Raw genomic sequence first — 26057 nt, forward strand, 5'->3', positions numbered from 1 at the left:
TATCAGAGTTTGTGTAAGTTAGAAAGTTATAAATATATGGTAACTTACTACAACGGTACGACTGGGTAGATGGAAAATATCTAGATTTTATAAAATTAAAAGACTGTTCAAAATTAATAAAGTCTGCCCAAGAGTAAGAAAATTAAATAATTGTATTTATAGCATCCATTTTGTTGCAGAACTTACAAAAGTAAAGCTCTTAACCTCAAAATAGGGCAGTGAAATTTTTCATTTTCTAATAATCAATAAATTAGTTGAACATGCATAATGCAAAAATATAAGTCAAATAACATTGTAGGATAGGGTTTTCAATATAGTCAAAGAACCAAAGAGAAACATCGAGATCATTATATCACAACTAGGCATAATCAGATGAACATATTAAGCCTGTCATATGCATGTTATTGTGCAGTTAATTAAGCAATTTATCATCACCATTATTATCATCAGGTTGAGTTTGCTTGAATTCCGATGACTCTGATTTTCATCTATCTTTATCTTCCAGGGTACTGTCCAGAGTCATCACTTAAATGATCACTGTATGTCTTTGCTGGGTAAACTAATGTAATTTTAATTTGCTTGAGTGTCGATTGTTGGATGTCACTAACCAGCAACATAAACTCTTCTTTCTTGAATACTTTAGGAGGCTTCTTTTATAATTTTTCTTTGTTGGGAAATGCTTTCTAGGACATATTCAAAATGGCATGAATCATACATGTATCAGTGCCGTCTAGCTTGGTTTCAAATTTTTTGGTTAGCTTCCAGGTGAAAGAGCCATGAAACAACCAAGACTCAATCACTAAGCAAATGAAGTTTCTTTTACAATCTCCTGGTTGCTTAGATTTCCATATTACGTGAGATTTTAAACGCTTCCCAATTTTTGCTGATACATATCTAAGCATCTGACTCTGAAGATGTTATGTTGTTTCCAAGGTACATAAAAGAATTTGATGATTTAATTGAACTTCCAGATAATGAGGTGATTGTACCTTATAAATTTTAACTGATGAATTCTATTTTACTAGAGTTAATATAGAAACCAATGCCTTTTGTAGCTCTTCCAGTCTTTGAAATAGGATAATGGTTACTATATAGGACTAAGTTATCAGCATAATTTTCATTTTTATTGTTGAATTGGATATCTGAAACTTTTTTTTTTATTTTGTGAGGATAAAGCCAAGTTCCTTTTTGTAATTTACTAAAGTGTAGTGAGCATAATCAAGACAGGTTTTGAATAAGAAAGGTGCTAGGATATCTCCTTGTGAAAAATCTGCAAGAATGACTAAAAAATTTGTCTCCATCGGGTGAACACATGTTGTTTTGTAGAGCATCCTTTTTGCAACTATTATTTCTTGAAGGATTTCATTGGCTAGTAGAATTTGTTGCATCTTACTTCTGTGAATTAAGTCAAAAGCTTTAGAAAAATCTATAAACAATGGAATGATAGGAAGAGTTTTTGTTTGAACATACGTTATTATTAATCTGCCAATTGAGATTTAACTGGTTATTGAACAAATGCATATCTATAATTTACCATTTTTTCGAGAATTTTTTAAAAATTTAATCATAATAATCCATATCTAATACAAATTTCTGCAAATGCTCTACATTTCTATTAGATGATTTTTTCAAATGTATATTTGTGATATTTATTACATCAATTTTCAAACTTATATCTTCTTCTATCAAAACAATGTACCTTGGTATTTGCTGAGGAAGTCTATAACTTTGATGTTCTTCATTTCAATGTTGACAGCAACTGCTCTAGTTGATTAATTCAATGAACTGATAAATTGCATTCAGAATGTAAGCATTAAAAATTGAAAATATCATAGAACATTTACATTTAAGTAATATAGATTTGTTTTTAGGTTCTACAGTTGATTTTTTCAAATACTAGTAGAAGCCAAAACCACAGCAGAACATGTTCCTTGTTTGATCATGTGACAAGTGATGCAAGATGAATATCTAGGCAGTGTTAAAATCATATTAAATCTTTCAATGGTTGAATAACACCTATGGTTGCTAGTTCTGTGGATGTGAGTTATTGCTCTCATTCAGAACTAGACAGCACTAGTCAATGCCAACAATACAATTCCAAATTCCACATTTTGTGAGCTTCTCCATCAATCATTGCTTAATTGATTTCTCCACAAAAAATCTGTTCATTCCCGAGGATTCTGACTGTGATTCTCATTTAGTATGATCCTGTACTTAGACCTGCTCAACTGGGTTAGATTAATTTTCACTGGTATAGCTCCTTGTATTATAAAGATATACAAGCCCTGCCAGCATGATCAAAGCTAGTATCATGACTGATACAGAAAAATAATGTTTAAGGTGTTACTGGACCTAGTGTCACGTTGTGTCCTTGAGCAAGGCACTTTACTTCATGTTGCTTCAGTCTATTCAGCTCCATGAGAGTACCAGTAACCATTTGGGGTTAAACTTTGCGATAAATTGGTTTCTGTCAGGGTAAATTATGTACTCTTAATCTCTGAAATACCTCAGGTACCTGAAATAAGCTCTCAGTAAATGAGCCAGTTGGCATGAAATAGACTTAAGCATCTTACAAAGTGTTGAATTTGACAAACATCTTCCCTTATGGCTTGTGACATAAACCTATTAAAGCCACTTAAAATAATCCTTTCTACAATGTGAATAGACAAAAAGTTCTTATTTCAAACTTAGCCAAAGTATTTGTGTATGTGTAGAAATAGAACACCTGAATATACTGATCAAAATGAAATATAAAATGCCAGATAAAAATGTAGGCTTATTAACCAAATGCTATTGAAAATATCTATAATAGAACAACTTGGTTAAAGAAAAGTTATTTTAAATAAATAATGAGACTTAGTGAGTTACATGGAAATTTAGAAAAAATCATTTAAGTATGTAAATAACGAGCTCATAATCAAAGAATTTTTACTCTTAAACTTAAAAGAGAGCATGTAATAAACAACTGTATGGTAACTGAAGAATCTAGCACAAATCAAATCATGAACCTGAAATTACTAACCATCTCCTGGATTTTTAATAATGTTATTTAAGTTATAGTAAGAACAAATATAACTACATATTTACTAGTCGGACTGGTCATCTGCAGTGACTTCTTTTGATTTCCTTGTGTAAAGAAGAGTCCATTTATTTAAGTGTGCATTTGGATTTGTGCAACTGTAACCATTTGTACTATATTTCACTACTGTAAAGAGTACACCAAAAATGTTCTTAAAATACATGCAGTAATGTTTAAATTTGATCATTGTATCATACAAATATAAAAAGAGGGTTACTTCATATGCTATTTCGTATTAGGTTGATTTTTGTAGAAGGATGATCTTACAGAATGAAAAAAAGCATCCACAAACATAGCAAATGACAGGTTATATTAAGTTACTCTTTTACTCTTTTACTTGTTTCAGTCATTTTGACTGCGGCCATGCTGGAGCACCGCCTTTAGTCGAGCAAATCGACCCCAGGACTTATTCTTTGTAAGCCCAGTACTTATTCTATCGGTCTCTTTTGCCGAACCGCTAAGTAACGGGGACATAAACACACCAGCATCGGTTGTCAAGCAATGCTAGGGGGACAAACACAGACACACAAACATACACATATATATATATATACATATATATGACAGGCTTCTTTCAGTTTCCATCTACCAAATCCACTCACAAGGCATTGGTCGGCCCGGGGCTATAGCAGAAGACACTTGCCCAAGATGCCACACAGTGGGACTGAACCCGAACCATGTGGTTCGTAAGCAAGCTACTTACCACACAGCCACTCCTGCACCTTGTTCATGTTATTTGTTATTCATGCATGAACTTTAAAATGACCATCCCCAAATACAACAATACTTGTTTCAAAACATGATTCCACATCAAGAGTCTTGCAAAACAAATGCATAAATGTAACAACCTAAATATTATTTTATTTGAATTTAAAAAAAATAAAGATTTTTCTGTTTTCCAAAATTTGTTATGTTTTTCTTTATATATTATTACACAGATTCAAGCAGAATACATAGGCCTACATGTTAGACTGGATGCAGGTAAATATCTTTATGTTTTTAGCATCAAGATATCGGTTTACATTATAAACTGTACATTTCACTGTAATGAAGTATTTGCATTCTGTTTGTATTTATTAAGGAAAACTCCATAAACCAAGTCTTCCAAATTTTGATGATGATTTTCAGTACCAATCAGAAATTGTAACACCCAGTAAGAACCATATGGAACTAGTAAAAGTGAGTTAATATTTACTTTTACTTTTGATAGATATCATAAAAGAAATTAAATTTGTGACATAAATAAATATTCATTTTTTTGTTAAGGAGACCAACTAGATGAATACATTAATAAAATTTAATAGTTTTGGGGGGGATTTTTCATATAATTGCATGAATCAAAATTAAATAGTAAAGTGTAGATCTTTATCATTTTGATAAAAATAAATAAAATAAATGTGCCCTTTTAAAGCCTAACCAGGCTCATGGGCCCGGTTTCCCGGTTTCTATGGCATGTGTTCCCCAGCTGGATGGGATACCAGTCCATCGCAGTGTTACTCATTTTTGCCAGCTGAGTGGACTGGAACAATGTGAAATGAAGTGTTTTGCTCAAGAACACAATGCGTCGCCAGGTCCAGGAATCGAAACCACAATCTTACGATCATGATGCTGACATCCTAACCACTAAGCCACGCACCTCCACTCTGTTATTTTGATACCAGGTTTTATTGTTTAAAGTTATAAAGTGAATACAAGTATGTGTATTGATGTGTGCATGTATGTGTGTATGTGTGTGTAAGTGTGTGTGAGAGTGTAGGTATGACAGGGTGTTTTTGACATGAAAATTAAACCATTCAAATTTTTGATCTAATGTTAATTGTGTTAAACTCCCACCATCACTTGTACACACAAGTAGTCCATATCCGATGGTGGGCTATAATGTAATACAAAGAACACAGTAATAAAAATAAGAAAAAAAACATGGACATAACTTGGTAATTCTTTATTCCAATTGTTACATATTTTTTAGTATCCATTGCTACAGATGCAGCTTACAGGGCCAGCATGGAGCAAACACATCATCAGACAATTAGACAATCATTTTTTTTTTTCCAGTTGTCTGACAATATCTTTGCTTCATGCTTGCCCTATAGTTTGCATCTACTTATTGCATTTGTAAAGTGATAACATGTGCTGCAGAATACTGAAACATATGTAACAATTGTAATAAAGGAGTACCAAGTTATGCCCATATTCTTCTATTTCTCTTATACATACATACACACACATACAATTTCTAAATTCCTGTTTTGTTGTGTGTGTGTGTGTGTTTTCTCATTTTCATCTTTACATATTTTCCCTTAAAATATTGACTTGGTGAGTTACAACATTTACTCCAAGAGTTTCATTATCTCATCATTTATTATCCCTGTTTGTTCTCTTTTCATTATCATTAATTAACTATTTCATAAATATTTACCACACATACCACCTTTGTCATTGACATGGTATTTTCTTGACAATTAGCAAGAAAATACTTCAGTTCAGTTATTTGTTTTCGGTCTATCTCTCATCCTTCCCCTGTCTCATTCTTACTATTCTGCTGTTCCCACACACACATGCACACACTTTTTCTGCACTGTTATTCATCTCCTATTATCTCCTATCTCCTCTAAGTCATATTCATCATAAGTCACATCCCACCTCTTTGTAATCTCTAGCTACATCCTCCTCTCAGCCCTGTCCAGTCTCTACAGTTGTCACCTACTCTTCCCTTCTTTCTTTACTTATCCTTCCTTAACACCTGTTCCTTATTATCTTCACCCATTCATTTCTCATTTCTAACCATCTTCCTATCTACCACACACTTTTGCAATCTCTACTCACCCATACTCCCTGATTTCCTGTCCCCTTTTATTTCTACTCACCTCGTACCTTGAGAGTCCATTCTGATACTTCCTTATATTTTTATCTCCTCCCAGCTCCATGCCGTCCACTCTCACTTTCTCTTCTATAATGTGAGTTGTCATATAACTGCTCTACAGCAAGAAACTTGTTCTGTTGTGGTCCTCTTCTCTCAAACTTTAACTTACATCTCCCAGAATAAAGCTTCTTTCTTTTCTACTGTGTCTCCATTCAGTCAAAGGAGGCTGTAGTCTTACAAACTGTATTGCAACCTCATTAGTGTTAATGCCATGGAAAGTACCTAGCACTCACTGTAAAGCTTTAGGAAGAACATCCAGACATAGAAACCAAAGAAGACATCAGAGTACAATGCTGTCCCCTGACCATCATCATATCCATTCAAATCATCCAGCCTATTGGAACATGAACTTTAAATGGTGATGGTATATTGAGTTCAACTGTGAACTTTCAGTTTGGTCAACTGAACTACCAAACTCATTGAACTAGCATGTAAATGGCTGAGCATTCCACTTATAACTGTGCCTTTAATGTAAACCACAGGTGAAATCAACAGGACATAATGTGGCATGGGTAAATCTTTGATTTACAGATGCAATCCATCCACTATGCTTCCACATAGTTTCTGTCTATCCAATTTCATTGACAAAATATGAATTGACTTGTAATACAGGAATAACACTTGCTCATGATGCCAAGTTAAACAAGTTCAATTCAGACAAAAATAAATAATTTACCTTAGATTTAAAATCACTAATTTATCTAATATTTTATGTCGCACTAGTTCTGTGGAAAAAGACATAGTTCTGGTTCCATGCAATGGTTTGGTACAGCTTATCCAATAATATTTGGAGAAAGTGTATTTACATAATTTCTTTATGAATTAAGCAAGTGGAACAGCTTTAGCTATTACATCAAATGAATTTGGTTTTTAATGTTTATTCAGTCATAAATTAAAAAGATAATAAGGGATTAAGGTTTTGATTAATAATTGTTAGTGAAAGAGACTCAGGAAATTCACAGCAGGAAATTTCAGTATATATAAATGATTTCAATACTTTATGTAAAGTTCTAGATAATTGGCTGAGGATACAGTAACTTTGCTTGAGCACTTGGCTTTAAAAATGATTCTCTCTATTACAATAAAAGCAAAATTCTGTCTGTCCATCTGAGACCCTGTATTTCAGTCTACATTTGCTCTGCATAAACATATGCCTTTTTGGAATCAGAATGATCCTGGGATTGAAAATCTGCCCTTCATTTAGTTCTTGAACATCCAGTATTGGGATCTGATTTAAAAGCATTTGGGTTGTTATTTCTAGTAAGTAAAGCTTGGCTGATTCACACCATCTTGGTTGGCATTTGTCAGATGACGTCAGAGATCAAGGTGGAGATAAATGATATTTGCTTCATCAATTTTACATCAAGTTAAGAATTTTGAGACAAATTGGCCAAAGGGTGAAATTCAACATGGGACTGAAACAATAGAATGATTGCATTACAGAATTAATTCTCATCTTTAACCTCTGAGCAAACAACAACAAGGTATATAGTCTTTATAGACTGTAGTCATGCTATTTAGCTCTCCTTAGTTTTGGGCCACAGGCCCTATTAACCCTCCGCAGGAGCTAGTTTAAAAGTTCACATGGAGTGCAGCTTTTAAGCTAGAATTAATAAAAGGAAAATAATTAATAAAAGGAAAATAATTAATAAAAGGAAAATAATTAATAAAAGGAAAATAAAAGCATTCTGATGAAATTAATTTCTTTTCATTTAGATATTTTATGATAAAACAAAAAATTTATCAAGGTTCGATGTAAACCAAGAACACTGTTCAAATTTATGCACTGGACCTTCAGAAGTTATACAAGATTTTACAAGAGGTAAGTTTTTATTACATAATTATCATAAGTTTGAGGTTAGAGGATGATAATCATAAGTTTTTGACAGTATTTCCTTTCTTGACTTTTCTATTTTTCCGCGTTTTCACTGTTGCGAATATATAAATACAGGATATTTGGGCTAAATTTCACAGTTCTTGTAAAAGGAAAAGAAAACACAAAATTCCATACTAAAATAAAAGTATTCTAAAAAAATATTAAAAAACATCAACTAGATTATGGCTAAGAGATCACTTAAAGTAGCCACCCTCAGCTTCCATCATGGCTTCATGAAGGCTCCAAAATCTGGTGCATGCATTACTCACAGAATCCCTGAGAAGATCTTCAAACACCTCCTTGATCTTGGCTACCAGGTTGGCTTTGGTGTTTCAAGCAGAGCAGTTGATGCCTTTCTCAACCATACCCCTCACGCAATAGTCCACAGGATTACAATCAGGAGAATTAGGAGGCCAGAAATTGAGGCACGTAAAATTTACTGACAACCACTTCTAACTTTTCTGGGCATATGGCAAGGAGTAAAAAACACTTGCAGCCACACATATAGCTTTCCAACAGCACCCCTCTCCAGGCAGGGTTTGACCACAATTTCCAGCTGCTTCACATAGCTGTCTGAATTGAGCCCAAGGCCCTGTTCAAAGACATGGAGTAACATAATATCATCCTCACTGGAGACACACACAAAGGTCAGCTTGGGGGAACGAACTGGGCTTTCATAATATGTGGGACATGTCTATGTCACATGGCCTTTACAGTGTTCACAGAGCATTGAACAGCAGTCATGATGTCAGCATTTTGACACTTATGTGAATCATGAGATAGGTAACTCTTTTCCAATATTCAGATGGCTTTCAGTCTTGCATGTCACCTAACTTTTTCTCAACAATTTTAATCTTTAATATTTATGCTCTCCAATACTGTTAACCGTTCACCAATACATCAAGCTATTCTTGAAGAAAAGGGACATAAAAATTTGTCAAATTTAACCTGTACACTTTGTATGTAAGCAAGACGAGTTTTAATATTTTAAAAAAGTAGCATTACTAAATAAGTGTTTTTAAAAAGATATCTATTAATTTTCAAATGAATATTCTAATTATGGTAGTTATTCTTTTCATTTATTCACTTATTTAAAGGTGTTTCCTACGTGATAGAGAAATCTAAGGGATCCTGCCAAATTCAACCTCTTTTTCAAGCTTTTGATGTGTCACAAAGTAGAATGGAAAGTGGTGCACAGTTGTTCTATTTTGACAATACATATAAGTATGTTGGCCAAGTAAGTAATATCAGTTTTATTACATTTCCTTTTTATCTCATTTATTATTTAGTTGATAATCCAAGCAGATTAGATATACCCTGGCTCACTGTTGATGATATCAAAACTGAAATAAATACTAAATATTATTATGCAAGAAGAAAATATTTTTAAAAACTATCACAAATAATGGGTTGTGTTAGACAAAGCATATTATTCTTCTGAAATAGAAAATAATTTCTTCTAATTCCAAGTATATTCATCCTTAGTTGCTCACATTTTGGAGTTGAACAACTGAATTAAGGAAAGCATCCAAGTATCAAAAGAAATTTTCTAGTCAAGTCCCATAAAATCTTTCAAGTTTTCTTGCTCATACCAGCATAGAGAACAGCTATTTTAAAATACTTTAATAGATAAAAGAAAATAATATTTGGAAATGAAGTTTTGCATTTATCTCATTGGCCTCATCATGGATTGCCATCATATGTGATGGTGGTATTTCCCATCAAAGACAACGTATAACGTATGAGAGTTCAGCTTTTACAAACGACCTGCACAAATGATTTGTTTATAGTGATCGAATGTATGTGCTGTACATTAAGCTCACTCACTCCATCAAATCAACATAGCCTGAACAGGTGCAATTTGTACCATGAGTCAGGTGTTGAAGTGATGATCATAGAGCAGCATGAGATTGAGTGTTTTGCTCAAGAACACAATGCACCTCCTGGTCTAGGAATTGGAACCATAATCCCACGATCATGAGTGCAACACCCTAACCACTAGTCCATGTGCCATCGTATGTACCGATGCATGTTCATGAAGCATATGAGTTGCATGTAAATCCTTCCATCTGTTGAAATATTTTCATAGAATATGAAATGTTAGTTTGATGGTAGTTTTATGATATGTTAATATGCATCAGTCTGCACTGGGATAATGTGCATACTACACACATTCACATTCTGGCTTACAACAAAATGGTGATTTGCTTAATAATTCATCAATGTTCAGCATTTTCTATTATCATATCTTGCTTTATCTCATTTATTGCTGTCTTCGTATAGTCTTATCTACAACCATTATATTTTATGTCTTCACATGGTTTCACTTACTGCTATTACACTATCATGTCCTTCACAATGCCTAATATGTTGCAATTTCAAAGTAATGTCCTTACTTTGTGTCATCTAATACTGTTAAAATGTCATTACTGTTAATGCACTGGTATCTTCTTCGATGAAGCAACTGAGTAAAATGTGTATACTTATTACCTACTACCTTCTATTCAGTCATCTCTACCATGTATCACATTATAAGCCCATAAACTATCATTATCATCATCATCATCGTTTAACGTCTGTTTTCCATGCTGGCATGGGTTGGACAGTTCGATTATGGTCTGGAAAGCCAGTCGGCTGCACCAGGTACCAGTCTGATCTGGCAATGTTTCTACAGCTAGATGCCCCTCCAAACACCAACCACTCTGAGAGTGTAGTAGGTGCTTTTTATGTACCACCAGTGCAGGGGCTAGAGGGGGCTGGCATCAATCATGATTAGATGGTGCTTTTTAGATGCCACCGGTACAGGAGCCAGTCAAGGCAGTGCTGGTATTGGCCGCGTTTGGATGGTGCTTTTTACATGTCACCGGCACAGAAACCAGTCAGGGTGGATTGGCTGGCATCGACTATGTTCAGATGGTGCTTTTTATGGGCCACTGGCACAGGGACCACAACTGCAGTTTCCATTTGATTGTGATTTAATTTCATTTTGATGTTACTGTACTTGACTCAATAGATCTCTTCAAGCACGGCATGTTACCCTACAATCCAAGGGTACTTTTTGAGTTGGCTGGTTATGCGACACTGTGGTTACAGCAGCGATCTCACTTTATTTGCCAGGTCTTCTCAGTCACAGCATATCTCCAGAGGTCTCTGTCTTTTGTCATTTCCTCTGTAAGGCCCAGCATTCGAAGGTCATGCTTCTCCACCTCATCCCATGTCTTCCTGGGTCTCATTCTACTCCGGATTCCTCCCACTGTTTGGGAGTGGCACTTCTTCACATCTGAAGTACATGACCATACCAATGCAAACATCTCTCTTGCATGCCACATCCAACATTTCTCTCGGGGCACTTACACTCTATTGTGTGTGCACACTGACATTACACATCCAGCAGATCATGCCAGCTTCATTTCTTTTGAGCCTATGCAAGTCTTCAGCAGTCACAGCCCATGTTTCACTGCCATGAAGCATGGCAGTTTGCACACATGCATCGTACAATCTACCTTTCACTCTGTGTGAGAAGCCCTTTGTCACCAGAAGGAGTAGAAGCTGTCTGAACTTTGCCCAGGCAATTATTATTCTAGTGGTAATGCTCTCTGAGTATCCATCCCCACAACTGACTTGGTCCCCTAGATAGCAGAAACTATCAGCAACTTCTAGTTTCTCCCCCTGGCATGTGATGGAATCTATTTTCTTAGCATCTGTGGCATTTATTGCCCCTGTACATCTGTCACACCTGAAAGCTGTCTTCCCGGTTAATCTTCCTTTGATGCTGCACTTTTTGGCATCCATAGCTTATACTGGGTACATCTTATGGAGTTTCTACCTACACCTTTTCTACAGATTGAGCAGGGCCACCTACCTGAATGTGTTCACCTTCCTACTTACTAGAACTTTGGTCTTTGCGACATTGACTCTAAGGCCCATCGACTCTAAACCTTGCTTCTACACCTGGAATTTCTTCTCTAGTTCTGGTAGTAATTCTGCTATGATGACCAGGTCATCAGCATAGAGGAGCTCCCAGGGACAACATGTCTTGAATTCCTCTGTTATTGCCAGGAGGACAATGATAAATAAGAATGGGCAGAGGGCTGATCCTTGGTGGACCCCTACTTCTACCTGGAATTCTTTACTATACTCATTGCCAACCCTAACCTTACTAATGGCATCTCTTTATAGGGCCTGTACAGCTCTTATTAACCATTCATCAATTCTCCGCTTCCACAGGGAATCTGTCAAAGGCTTTCTCCAAGTCCACAAAAGCCAAGGTTTTTTTTTTTAATGCCTTCTTTAGTAACTGTATTCTTCTGAAACTCACTCTGATGAAATTTTTGGCTCACCATTAACATAAAATTATTCAAACTGAACATTAAACATATTTACCTTGCTCAGTTATCTCTATCTACTGCCTGTAAGGACAATGAGTACTGCTTGTTTCTCCTTAATTTAAATTATTAAAATGAAAGATTTAAAGAAATATTACAAAATGGAATGTTTATTTTCATTTTAATATATTTCCCCCTTAAGAAAAAATTCAAGCCAAAGTTCAGTTACATATTTGGTATTTAATTTAATGTACTCCAATAAACAAGTAGAATTTTTTTATTAATTTAATTTTTTTTTAAATGTTTTACTCTCTTTTATAGCAACATATTCGTGGTATACTGACAAACATCTTTGAATCCCATGTGGCTGCATTTCAAAATAACCTCTTTCGCTTCTACTTTCTGGATGTAAGTGGCAATTTAAAAATTTTGTTTTATGATAAGAATTGTAAAGAGCTAATTAATCATATTATCATATGCTTACTGTATGTGTATTGTTTACAAGCCAGGAACTGCAGTTTTTCATCTGAGAAAGAGTCCTTTCAAGATGTATAGCATTAAAAAAAAACGTATACTTTAGAACTAGAGAAAACAAAATCACCCTGGAAGTGGAAACAAGAGCACCAGATACAGTATTTCACTGTTTTTGCCACTTATCAATTCCCCACATGTGCCTCACTTTGGAAATGCAATTGGAATTACTAGTCTGAAATATATACAAAGTGATACTGAAAAGTTCCTGGCTTTGGGTAAAAGAAAATACAGGAGCATCAGTTAATTATGATTTTCTTCAACATACTCCCCTCTCAGATTCACACACTTATTGCAGCAGTTCTTCAGTTTTTCTAAGCCTTGTAGAAGAACTCGGAAGATTGGACCACCAGCCAGGCCTTTTGTAATACCCTCAAAGCCAGGAACTTTTCAGTGTTCCCTCATGCAGAGCTAAGCGAGGTCCCTACACTGCTCCCCATGCAGAGTAAAAAAATTCTTTATTAAAACATGCCTTACTTCTAAATATAAGTTTAGAATCTATTAATTTTTTTACTTAAAAATTTATCCGTGGTTAATTTCTAATTATATTTCTTTATAGGAAAATTGGAGTGGTAGTCCATTTTTTGTACCAGTAAAATTGGAAATGGTGTCAGATAGTGTAAGTATTTTTTCAATTTAAATATGTGTCTGTGTGCATGTGTGTGCATGTGGTGTGTGTGTGTGTGTGTGTGGTATGTGTGTGTTTGTGTGTGTGCTTGTGTGAGTGTGTGTGTGCATATACACATATCATCGTCATCATTTTTACATCTACTTCCCATGTGCTTCCTTGGGTTGATTGAGTGTTCACTAATACAAAAGTTTACCACTTGTTGCATTCCTTTGACTTCTTTTTTGTGAGGCTATGCTCTGCTTCCCAAGATTAGCTTTCACCACTTTTTCTCATGTTTTTCCTAAGGTTCCTTCTTCCTCTGATTCTTTCAACATGAGTCTTTATAGCACTTGTTCATCCACCTGCCATCATCCATATGGATTACAAGTCCATACCCAGCATGGCCATCTATCTGGAATACTACATTTGATACTTCTTATACTAAATTTTTCTCAGTTTATTTGTGCCTGATCATTTATGCACACTGACATTTCACATCCAGTAAATTATACTCAATTCATTTCTTTCCAACCTTCACACACTCTCAGCATTCAGTGCCTATGTCTTATCATGACGCAGCATTGCAATTCATATACAAGCATCATACATTTCACCCCTTTCTCAGATAGAACCCCCTTGTTAAACAAGGTCACAGCACTGAGAACTTTTTTTTACCTTATTCCAAAATTGGCTGCTGTGCTTTCAGAACACCTTCCTCCTCTGTTGATTTGGTCACCTAGGTAACAGAAGCTATCGACTGCTTCAATAGAGACTTGTAAATATTTCAAGGAATATATTTTGCTAGTGTCCTGAGGGTTAATTATTTCTGTACATCTAAAACAGGCAAAGCTTTTAGTTACTGTCAGGTTACCTTTGATCCCACTACACTTCTAGGATACTCATAGATCATATTGGGTACATCCTATTTCTCCCTGATCCCATTCTGCATACTGAACATGATGACCGTTTCCCTATCATTCTCATTGTACTGTCTTCTTTTCTAACTGAAGAAGGGGGTATAATTTGAAGAAAGAGACAGGCTTGTTGTCTGGATATTAGAGGACAGTTGTTATGAGCTAGCTGAATCGTTAGCATGTCAGGCAAATGCTTAGTGCATTTCATCCATCTTTACATTCTGAGTTCAAATATTGCCAAGGTCTACTTTGCCTTTTATCCTTTCAGGGTCGATAAAATAAGTACCAGTTGAGTACCAGGGTTGATGTAATCAACTATCCCTCTCCCCAAATTTCAGGCCTTGTGCCTATAGTAGAAAGGATGATTATAATTATTATTATTATTATTATTATTATTATTATTATTATTATCATTGAGTGAGAGAGCAGTTCATGCCATCAAAGTGACACTGGGGTAAAATATACGAAGCCCAATATACCCATCATGACTACCCGTCTGATAAAGGTACACCAGGCACATGCATCACAACCATATGTGCGCGACATGGTGATCTCATATCAAGATAAACAGCACATGACCTTGCAGGTGGGGCCCAGTTAGAATTTTCTTCAGGTTGAGTAGCCCATCCCGCTCAAACGGTCCCTGAATAAGGGTTGTTTAAGGATGTTGAAAGAACCACCCATGTTTCCAGAGGTGAACTATTCAAACCCCAAAGAATCCCTCTCAACACATGGCTATGATGTTCCCCCACTACTTCTGCTCGTGATCAGAGATGCACATATCGTCATCCACTAAGGGACATGCTCAACTGGTTACGGTCAAACAACTGACAAGCAAATCTGTGGTATTGAGCAGAATATTTGCTGTAGCCCATCTTTTATACCAAGACAAAACAATGTACATGATAACACTTCTAATCAGTTAAGATCAGAAGCCATGAGAGCCACTGCCTGGTACTGCATCAGGGCATTATTATTATTATATTATTATTATTATATATTATTATTATCATTGAGTGAGAGAGCAGTTCATGCCATCAAAGTGACACTGGGGTAAAATATACGAAGCCCAATATACCCATCATGACTACCCGTCTGATAAAGGTACACCAGGCACATGCATCACAACCATATGTGCGCGACATGGTGATCTCATATCAAGATAAACAGCACATGACCTTGCAGGTGGGGCCCAGTTAGAATTTTCTTCAGGTTGAGTAGCCCATCCCGCTCAAACGGTCCCTGAATAAGGGTTGTTTAAGGATGTTGAAAGAACCACCCATGTTTCCAGAGGTGAACTATTCAAACCCCAAAGAATCCCTCTCAACACATGGCTATGATGTTCCCCCACTACTTCTGCTCGTGATCAGAGATGCACATATCGTCATCCACTAAGGGACATGCTCAACTGGTTACGGTCAAACAACTGACAAGCAAATCTGTGGTATTGAGCAGAATATTTGCTGTAGCCCATCTTTTATACCAAGACAAAACAATGTACATGATAACACTTCTAATCAGTTAAGATCAGAAGCCATGAGAGCCACTGCCTGGTACTGCATCAGGGCATTATTATTATTATTATTATTATTATTATTATTATTATTATTATCATTATTATTATCATTATTATTATTATTATTATTATTATTATTATTATTATTATTATTATTATTATAGGCAGTGAGCTAGCAGAATTGTTAGCACACTGGGCAAAATGCTTAGTGGCATTCCATCTATCTTTGTGTTCTGAGTTTAAACACTGCTGGGGTCGACTTTGCCTTTCATTCTCTTAGGGTCGATAAAATAAGTACCATTTGAACACTGGGGTTGATGTAATTGATTTAGCCCCTCCCTGAAATTTCAGGTCTTGTGCCTATAGTAAAAAGGATTATTATTATTACTACTATTCTTATTATTATTATTATGAACTACTATAATTTCAACCAAGTTTCTCAAAGATGAATAAGTAAATTTAATGGTATGTCTGTTAAATAACCTACCATATCCACTTAATAATGAGAAATGCTTGTCTACAACCACAACCCAAATGATTATTTACTGAATAACCTGGTTCCGTATCTTTCCTCTGTCTATTTGAATTGATCAGTAGCAGTTTTAATTAGGTGGAATTTTTGCCATAAATATTCCTCAAGTTAATAGGTGGGATTGTTGAAATTAAGTATCATATTACAATTCTAGCATGATCTGATAAATACTGTTCCTAAGTAGGCCTGATCAAATATTGTTGCTTTTACTGCTGTGTGCTTGAAAATGTCCTCTATTCTAAGCAATGTGGTATAGCTTTAATAGAGATAGGATGGTATTAAATTTTAATATCACTGTAGAATCTTAGTCAAGGAAAAATGGGATTAATATGTATGATTTCTGCATCACAGAATTTTGAAACACTATTTGGAACATGCATAAGCAAATTAAAGAATATATAATTGTCCATTTTTGTGTTTTTCTTTTGCATGCATGTATGTGTGCATGCATATATGCATGTGTGTGTGCATGCATACATGCATGTGTGTGTGTGTGTGTGTCTGTGCAGTAGCAGTGATGGTAACTCAGCAAGGGCATGGTCCATGGACAGGAAGTAGCAAAAGAGTAAAATGATTATTAATATTATCATTACTACTGGTTTTATTGCGTGTGGTGTTCTCGAGCAAGGCACTTTATTTCACGTTGCTCCAGTTCACTCAGCTGTAGAAATGAGTTGCGACATCACTGGCAGCCAAGCTGTATCGACCTTTGTCTTTCCCTTGGATAAGACTGGTGGCATGGAGAGGGGAGGCTGGTATGCATGGGCGACTGCTGGCCTTCCATAAACAACCTTGCCCGGACTTGTGTCTAGGAGGGTAACTTTCTAGGTGCAATCCCATGGTCATTCATGACCGAAGGGGGTCTTTACCCTTTTTTTACTGGTTTTATTGCAGGTGATATGGTAAGTAATCATCAAGCAATAAGTATAATCAGCAGTGACCACTTTAATTATTCCACAATACTCTTTGAAAAACTATAGATATAATTTTTGAATATTATGCTCTTAAATGCCTTATCTTTATAGAATTAGTTTTTAAAAGAAATTTTAGTATTTTTAACATTAATGTAGTTTTATGCTTCATATATTTCAGGATAGATTCTATAGAACAGATAACTATTTCGAATTTCTTGATGATATTTTGATGTCGACATTTGATGTTTCTCCATGCTACAGAGAAAACAACAAAATAACTGATTTACAAATAACATTTAAAGGTAAAAATCAAAAATTAATATTAAAAAATGATAAAAAATTTATTGGAAGTAAGAAATTCTTTTCCAGTGACTTCCTCTGGGGACTTTTGATTCTAGATAATCTGACATGCTTTGTAACTAACAAAACTAAGCAGAATGAAATATTTCTGAAGCATGATCAGAGCTTGATAAAACCAGTTTATGTCTCTGTGGTATATGTGAGAGATTCGAAATAAAGGCACCTACCTTCTCTTCGCTCAGATGGTAACCCTTCAGCGGTAATGGATCCTTCAACACAGCCTGACCCGAATGCTAGAAATAGCAGCTGCTTCTCCCAACCTTAACAATGTGCTGACCCGACTTCCTCGTTCGGCGACCATGATCAAAAAGGCCGAATGCCACCCTACCTGCGCGCGCATCACTGCTGCCCCTTCCGGTCAGCACCCCAGCTGCTGACGTCACCCCACAGTCTCATATCATTTAAAAGATCCTCTTCAATTAAATTTGCTGATATGACTTATGAATATTTATTTATGCAGTACCTGCACTCTTCCAGATATGCGAGCAGCAGCATATTATTTGCCATACATGTTCTTTGTAGAGAATCAGTAACTGTTCAAACTTGAAATATATCTGATTTTGAAGAAGAAACCTAGCTTTTGGGATGTATTGCTGGCAATATTATAGATGTCATATCCTCTTTGACTGTGAAGCCCAGCCATTTTGAACTTAAAATATTTTGTATGTACTTTCTATTGATTTTAATTTCACAAAGAATCAGCTAATGTTTAATTAAAAAAAAAGATTAGAACTAATATATTAATTCTAAATTATCTTTTTCAGGGGCATACAAACAGAGGTCAATAAACTTTATTACAGCAGCAATAAATAAGATAATGCAATTTACACATCTGCCTTTCATAAATCTTCAAAATCCTGAGCTTTCTTATGATGAGGACAAAACATATTTAAGAATCTCTTTAATTGATCCAAGTCCACAGCCTATTGGTAAATATTTTCTATATTTATTTTCATAATATCTAACTTGTTAATTACTATAATTTAAAATCTATAGAACTTTTGATGTTAAGAATACTTCACACAATTTTCATTTCCCAATATTATCATAATTATTTTGAATTTTATGAAAGATTGGGCATAGCTGTGTGATCAAGTAGTTTGCTTCCCAACTGCATGGTTTCAGATTTGACCCCACTGCATAACACCTTAGACGAATGTCTTTTACTCTAGCCCCAGACTCACCAAAGCCTTGTGAGTGAATTTGGTAGTTGAATAGAAATAAATCTGTCATGTGTGTATGTGTGTGAGTGAGTGCTTCTTTGTCTTGATACCATGTGATTGCGGAAAATGAGTGTCACCATCCTGCAATTAATGTCAAAATGTTTTCAATCTTTCATGGAAACACATCCGGTCATGAGGAAATATTACCTTGCTTGGAAACAAGTGAAAGTTGGAAAAAGAAAGGGCAGAACAGTTTTAATTTCCAAAGCCTGGCAGTGTACTACAGTCTAGTACATTTACTTAGCAATATTTCCCTCATTTGTTTTGTAATTATTGTGAAGTATGTTTTACTAACAAAGTCATAGTAAAAGCAAAGTTGTCTCCATTCCTGCTGAAATATTTAAAAACTATTAATCAAACAATGATGCTTGTTTTTGCTTCTTTTTTTTTTTTTACCAGTGCATAATTATATTTAATGAGTTTTTTTAAAGATCTCTACATTAAATATATTAACAAAGTTATTTTTTATATAGATCATGTTCTCTGTCTAATTTTTTCTCAAAATAATTCTAGTTTTCTATGTCATCTAGCATAGATTTTTGTGCATTTACTTACTTTCATTAATACTTCAGCATGTGTAGTAATGTCTATACTTTGCTGATGAGATCATCATAAGACGGAAACTTATCCTGAGTTGACTCTTGTACTTGCTGAAATAATTAAAACATTACCAATTATATTGTTTTTACAACACTGTAATTTTAGAATTATCTTTAATTAACTTTTTAATGCTTAGTGTATTAAATTTGATAGTACTAACTTAACTATTCTTTCTTACTGTGCTCTGACAAACAAGTAAGAACCATTTCAAGCAAAAGAAGTGTTGTGCACTTATCATCAATAAAGCCTCTAACAGTAACTGGCATGAGAATCTCCTAGCAAGGCTGCTTACCTATTGGTATCATCTGTTTCTAATTTCATGGAAACCCAAGTATCTGTTGAACTATTGCTGTATGTTCTGACAAGCTTCTTTCCATCCCATTCTCACTTTTTTCTATATATCACTCACAACTTTCCTTCTATAGTTTCAAAAGGGTTAACAAAACATCTATCTAAAATGTATTTTGATCATTCATATTTATCTATTTCTGCAGGATTATTCACTGTTAAACCAAATCTTAAGCCTAATCCAAATCAAAAGCCAGAGACACAATTAAAAATACAGACACCAAATGAATGTGCATCTTCATGCATTAAAAGCAACTGTAAGGCATTTGCATATTGTAAAGGAAAGAAAGTGTGCCAGGTATTCAGTGAATCACCTTCAAGCAACCAAGATTCTGATGACTGTAATTTATATACCAGTAAGTGAGGTATTTTATATTATACTATTTTTATTAACTTTATAGTTTTCTGAGTTTATTTAGGTAAAACTTTATTAAATACAAACAAATCATGTAACGTAGGGCATTAAATTTCTAATTCTTTTCATTTAAATTAAAGAAAATTTTACTTTTCATTGACTTTTTATTTTCATGTGCAGAGAGAAGAAGGCTATCTTTTCTTCTACAGGAGTCAGCTGACCTCATATCACTTCTTATTTCTTTATTGCCCACAAGGGGCTAAACGTAGAGGGGACAAACAAAGACAGACAAAGGGATTAAGTCGATTACATCGACCCCAGTGTGTCACTGGTACTTAATTTATCTACCCCAAAAGGATGAAAGGCAAAGTCAAACTTGGCAGAATTTGCACTCAGAACGTAGAGACAGATGAAATACCTATTTCTTTATTACCCACAAGGGGCTAAACATAGAGGAGACAAACAAGGACAGACAAAGGTATTAAGTCAATTACATCGACCCCAGTGCATAACTGGTTCTTAATTTATTGACCCCAAAAGGATGAAAGGCAAAGTCGACCTCGGCGGAATTTGAACTCAGAACGTAACGGCAGACGAAATACCGCTAAGCATTTCGCCTGGCGTGCTAACATTTCAGCCAGCTCGCTACCTTATATCACTTCTACTCTGGCCCTTCTCATTCACTCATCTTTCCTTCTCTCATTACCTGTATTGACCTCTCTGCACAAGTCTTGGCACTAACCACTATGGACAGTACTTCCTTACCAGAATGTCAGACTCCTGGAATTCTTGCTCTGTCTATGATTTTCCTACAAGTGTTGACTATCAACTTCACAAAAGGAACATTAGCCAAATCAGTCTCACCAGTTTTGGAAGGCTGTGTTCTTAACTGCTTTTTAATTTTGGATTATATATACATAAAGAGGTGGTGAGCTGGCAGAATTGTTAGCACACCAAACAAAATGCTTTAGTGTAATTTCTTCTATCTCTACATTCTGAGTTCAAATTCCACTAAGGTCAGCTTTGCTTTTCATCTTTTCAGGGTCAATGAAATAAGTACCAGTTGTGCACTGGGGTCAATGTAATCAACTAGCTATCTCCCTGCTAATTTCAGCCCTTGTGCCTATAGTAGAAAAGATTATAAATACATAATAAAACTGTTGAGAAATATACTATTGTTATAGAAACAGACCACCATTTCAGTCAAGTATTTCAAGAAATATCAATACAATGTCATTATAACACTTTATGGAGATGGTTGAAGTAGAGGTGCAAAAATTATCAAGAATAACTCATGAGAGGTTTATATCATTTGAGTAGTAAACAATTCATTTAGTATTATTATCAAAGGCGCAGGAGTGGCTGTGTGGTAAGTAGCTTGCTAACCAACCACATGGTTCTGGGTTCAATCCCACTGCGTGGCATCTTGGGCAAGTGTCTTCTGCTATAGCCCCGGGCCGACCAATGCCTTGTGAGTGGATTTGGTAGACGGAAACTGAAAGAAGCATGTCGTATATATATATATATATATATATGTGTGTGTGTTTGTGTGTCTGTGTTTGTCCCCTAGCATTGCTTGACAACCGATGCTGGTGTGTGTTTACGTCCCCGTCACTTAGCGGTTCGGCAAAAGAGACCAATATAATAAGTACTGGGCTTACAAAAAATAAGTCTCGGGGTCGATTTGCTCGACTAAAGGCGGTGCTCCAGCATGGCCGCAGTCAAATGACTGAAACAAGTAAAAGAGAAAAGAGAGAGAAAAGAGAAAGGACTCTGATTGAACATCATCATCATCATTTAGCATGGGTTGGATGGTTTGACAGGAGCTGGCAAGGCCAGGAGCCACATCGGGTTCCATTGAAAATTATTTCTGATATTATTCAAGGAACTAGGGGGCGAGGTGGCAGAATTGTTTGCACAGCAAGCAAAAAGCTTAGCAGCATTGTCTTATTCTGAGTTCCAATTCTGCCAAGGCTGACTTTGCCTTTCATCCTTTTGGGGTCAATAAAATAAGTACCAGTTGAGCACTGGGGTGGATGTAATTAACTTACTCCCTCCCCCCACCCACTCAGATTTCTGGCCTTGTGCTGAAATTTGAAACCAATATTATTCAAGGAATTGCATAAAATCATGGTGCTTTTGAAATGTTTTTGAGATTCACATCATATTTCTTTTTCTTGAGAGTATTGAAGATTAAATAAACATTCTTAATTAAAAGTTGTTTCTTTGTATTCTGTCCATAACAGAGTATATGTTTGTTATTTTCTTTTTATTGACAGAAACTAAGGAACAGAAAAGTAACTCTTTATCCAGCAAGCAAGTTATAAGGGATTTGGACTCACTTATTCAATCTGGAACATTTAAAATCAGTTTCACTGTGGACACAGTAATAAATATTTTTTCTTTAAGTTTGATGTATTGCTTTATGATGTGTGTACCAATACTGCTGGAATGGGTTATGGTCCTATGTAATGTTATTTTAGCTGAAACTTGTAAGATTTTTAAATTGTTGTTATTTTACTCAGTTTCCAAATTCTATAGATTTAGGAATGGTATTATAATTGTTTGTGAATGCAATATTTTCTTCTAGCCAGTATGTTTTTGGTGTATACTTGGGATTTTATTAAACTCTGAGACTTTACAATTTGGGGGTTTTTCGGTTGCTTTTATGATATTTAGTGGAGCAAGAACGTATCTTACATTTTCTGTTTTTGTCTTTTTTTTTGGCTGATTTTGGTAAATGTGTTTGTTTACTGTTAAAGTATATTGAAAATGCTATAATTATCGGCTATCCCAAGATTAATCCTGATAAAACAGGGTTGAGCTTCCTTTCTTTCTTTTTCCAGGCTCAATACTTCTAGTTTATCATTTAGTGTGTCCTTCCTTCCTTCAGATCAGTACCTCTCAATCATTTTTTACCAGTGAGCTCCTTCAATACCTATAGTTATTCAATGCTTAAAAAATCCTAATGTTATTTTCATAATTATATATTATTAAGAATTTTATTTTAAAAATCTTTAAAATATTTATGCATATTGTAGAAATGCAATCAATTTATTGCACAAACTTTAACAACAAAATTTTATATGGATCCCAAGGGTCATATGGAACTCTGTTAAGTACCACTGCTATAGATGATAGGGTTGATTAGAAGATTTGGCTGGTTTTTTCTTACATATTAAATGGTTAGATGAAGACTCGGTATTGTGAAATATGATGTACTGTGGCCATTATTAGAGTTTTTAACACTGCTAATTACTTTGAATCAAGTTGGAGACATCTCCTTTGCCCTTGTAACAGTTGACTATAATGCTGCTACATCAGTCATTGAGTGATCTTTCTCTCTCTCTCTCACTCTCTTTCTCTCTCTCTCTCTCCTCTCTCTCTCTCTCTCTCTCTTTCTCTCTCAGCTTGGCTTGGTTTCATGAATGAAAATCAAGAAAGGGCTGGTCCACATTGACTGCAGGCACACTCGTGACTGACAAGGCCAATGCAGGACAGGCAGACACGACCACAGTGGCTGCAGTTGAAAGTCTGGTCAGAATTTGATGATGTGGTGTTGCAGTTCTTCTTCCTATTCCTTTTGTCCTTGAAAGCAGCCCTGTAAATGTTTATGAAGGAAGAGTAACTGTACAGGTGACTAGACCATATTCTATTCTTACATATATTGTAAGGATCTTGGTGGAAATTTCTGATGGATCTGAGGCCTTCCCTCACTTCACATCTTTAATTGCCATACCTTTCTCACTTTGTGAACTAGAAAAGCTGGTCCCTGTGTATCAAATCCCACAAAGTTCAACATGGTTTGGCCTGTAAGGGTGTAATTAAGGATGTGAAAGGTCCAGTACTGGGGTAATTTTTGATTCCATAAAAGTATTTTTCATTTTTAGACCATTTGTGAGTTTAACTTTTTGTACTAAATTTATGCCATATGGCATGGGTACTTTTGTTGTCACTCAGATTTTGTGCTTTATGTGTTGACTGCTTTGGCTATTGTTGTTCAGAGTGCAGCAAAATTTTAAATTGCAGCCAATGATTTAGTAGGAAGATAGTCTCTTTACTTTTCTGTATTGATTTTGTGTTTAAGTGTTTGCGTTTATATGTTTAAGAGTGTTTGATGCATTATGTTAACGATTCATATTTGTGCTAGTTTTTGACAATTGGGCAGTAATATCACCTCTAAGATTTTCTCACTTTTTTAGCAAAGCTTAATGTATACATACATAACTGCATAGATTATCAAGTGTATTCTTCCTGTTTTAAGATAATAGATGTGATTGATATGAGAGAGGAGAAAATGTTCCCTGTGTTAAAGAGCAGCTTTACTAAATTAAAGAGCTGTAACTAGTCCATTGTAATTCCTCACATATCATAATCCAAAGAACATTTATAGATCTATACATTATCTTTAATCAGTCTGGATTAGAGAGAATGAGATCATATCATAAGCTATTAAAGATGTTTTTTGGGGACAGTTCTCTTGTAGTTCTCATACCAGGAATATGTCATTTATGACACTATAGCCTAATACAAGCCAAAAATTGCCTCCTTTTCAAATTCATTGTATTCTGTATTAGTTTTTCCATATTACTGCCATTATTTATTTGCTTGAGATCATCATAATTTCTCCAGTGTAATTTATCCCTTTCTACCTTTGTATTAATTAATAATGCTGATCCGATGGAAAGTTTTATTTTTTCTGCATAACATCGATACTAAAAATTTGTGGCTAAAATTACTTAACCTGTCTGAGATTTCCAGTCTTCACACCTTTCCTAATCATCATTGCTAATGGATCTCTTTTATTTTTCCCATTGAAACATATCCATAGATATTCATTGTCACCCCTCAACAAGAAAACCCAAATAATTTTGAAAAGTTCTCAGTGATATTCCAGAATATTCTTTCAAACTTTCTGAACACTTCCTCTCTCACATTGTGCATACTATCTAAATACTACCTGTTGTTTTTCCTCTTGAATAGATAAACCTAAGTCAATATTCTATCTCAACTTTTGGTGGGTTGTTTAGTCAGTGAAAGAGAAGAGGTATCAGTAGTTCTTGCAGATGTTCACACTCTTTGATGCGAGTGATGTTTAGGCTGAACTTTCTCCGTCTTTAAATCCAACTTGTTCTTATAGGTGGTTCAAGTTATCTAAATTCTAAATATTCCCTTGATATCTTTTCTTTTGTTTTATTTATCTTTCCAAACTTGTACCTTATCTATTATAGCACTTTACCATTATCTTATTGTTTGTTTCTTGGCTGGGCTCCTGCTACGACTTCAAAAGTAATCAAGGGTTTACAATAATATGTCTCAACTGTACTCAACATCCCTGCAGTTTTCTATCTTTATCCGCAAAAAGTGCAGGCCTTTTAGAAGCATCTTTTTGCTTTCAAATTGTTTTTTCTTATTAAAATTCTTCTCACTTCCAACATTGTTTTTATTTTAATTTCCTTAATCCATAGTGTTGGGGGATATTATTCCATTGAGCGTGATAATCTACACTTAGTATTAGAAGACATAGCATTTGAAATTAAATGTTTCTGTTTTCGTGTCAATATTTAAACATGGTTCTTTTTAAAGTTTTCAATTCCTTTAGTAGGCTGCTATAAATGAGAAAATAGTATAATTAGCTGCTGAAATGTCAGCTAATTAGATTGTACAGGAAATAGTTTTCCTCAACGATTGTCAGAGCTAAACTTTTTGAAAGAACTATGATGTTGTTTAGCAAGGTAATATGATAGCAAGGTAACAGATATAGAAATGCTTCAGCACCAGGAGAAGAATGAACTTACAATCAGCTCAATATTCAGCTTCAGTTAATAAAAACATCTTGTAAAATGTGTGGTGAAAAAACATTTAAACATCAAAGACATTGATCACTATGAAAAGTAGTTTTGCTTATCTAATACACATTACTGATGCATTGGGTTAAGTGATAAAATAAC

The 26057-nt window shown here is 35.0% G+C and overlaps 1 protein-coding gene across 1 annotated transcript in view; it reads left to right on the forward strand.

Annotated features, from left to right (window-relative positions):
• The window catches only part of LOC115215790, a 97922-nt gene that overhangs the window by 62259 nt on the left and 9606 nt on the right, over positions 1-26057 (forward strand). The window contains exons 15-24 of the mRNA XM_029785089.2: positions 4018-4060; positions 4161-4258; positions 7719-7824; positions 8976-9115; positions 12525-12611; positions 13294-13353; positions 17399-17522; positions 18345-18509; positions 19898-20107; positions 22386-22492. Coding sequence (XP_029640949.1) covers positions 4018-4060; positions 4161-4258; positions 7719-7824; positions 8976-9115; positions 12525-12611; positions 13294-13353; positions 17399-17522; positions 18345-18509; positions 19898-20107; positions 22386-22492 — 1140 coding nt within the window. The remainder of the gene's footprint in view (positions 1-4017; positions 4061-4160; positions 4259-7718; positions 7825-8975; positions 9116-12524; positions 12612-13293; positions 13354-17398; positions 17523-18344; positions 18510-19897; positions 20108-22385; positions 22493-26057) is intronic.

Source organism: Octopus sinensis, linkage group LG9, assembly GCF_006345805.1.
Source record: "Octopus sinensis linkage group LG9, ASM634580v1, whole genome shotgun sequence".
In the NCBI taxonomy this organism is placed as follows: Eukaryota; Metazoa; Mollusca; class Cephalopoda; order Octopoda; family Octopodidae; genus Octopus; species Octopus sinensis.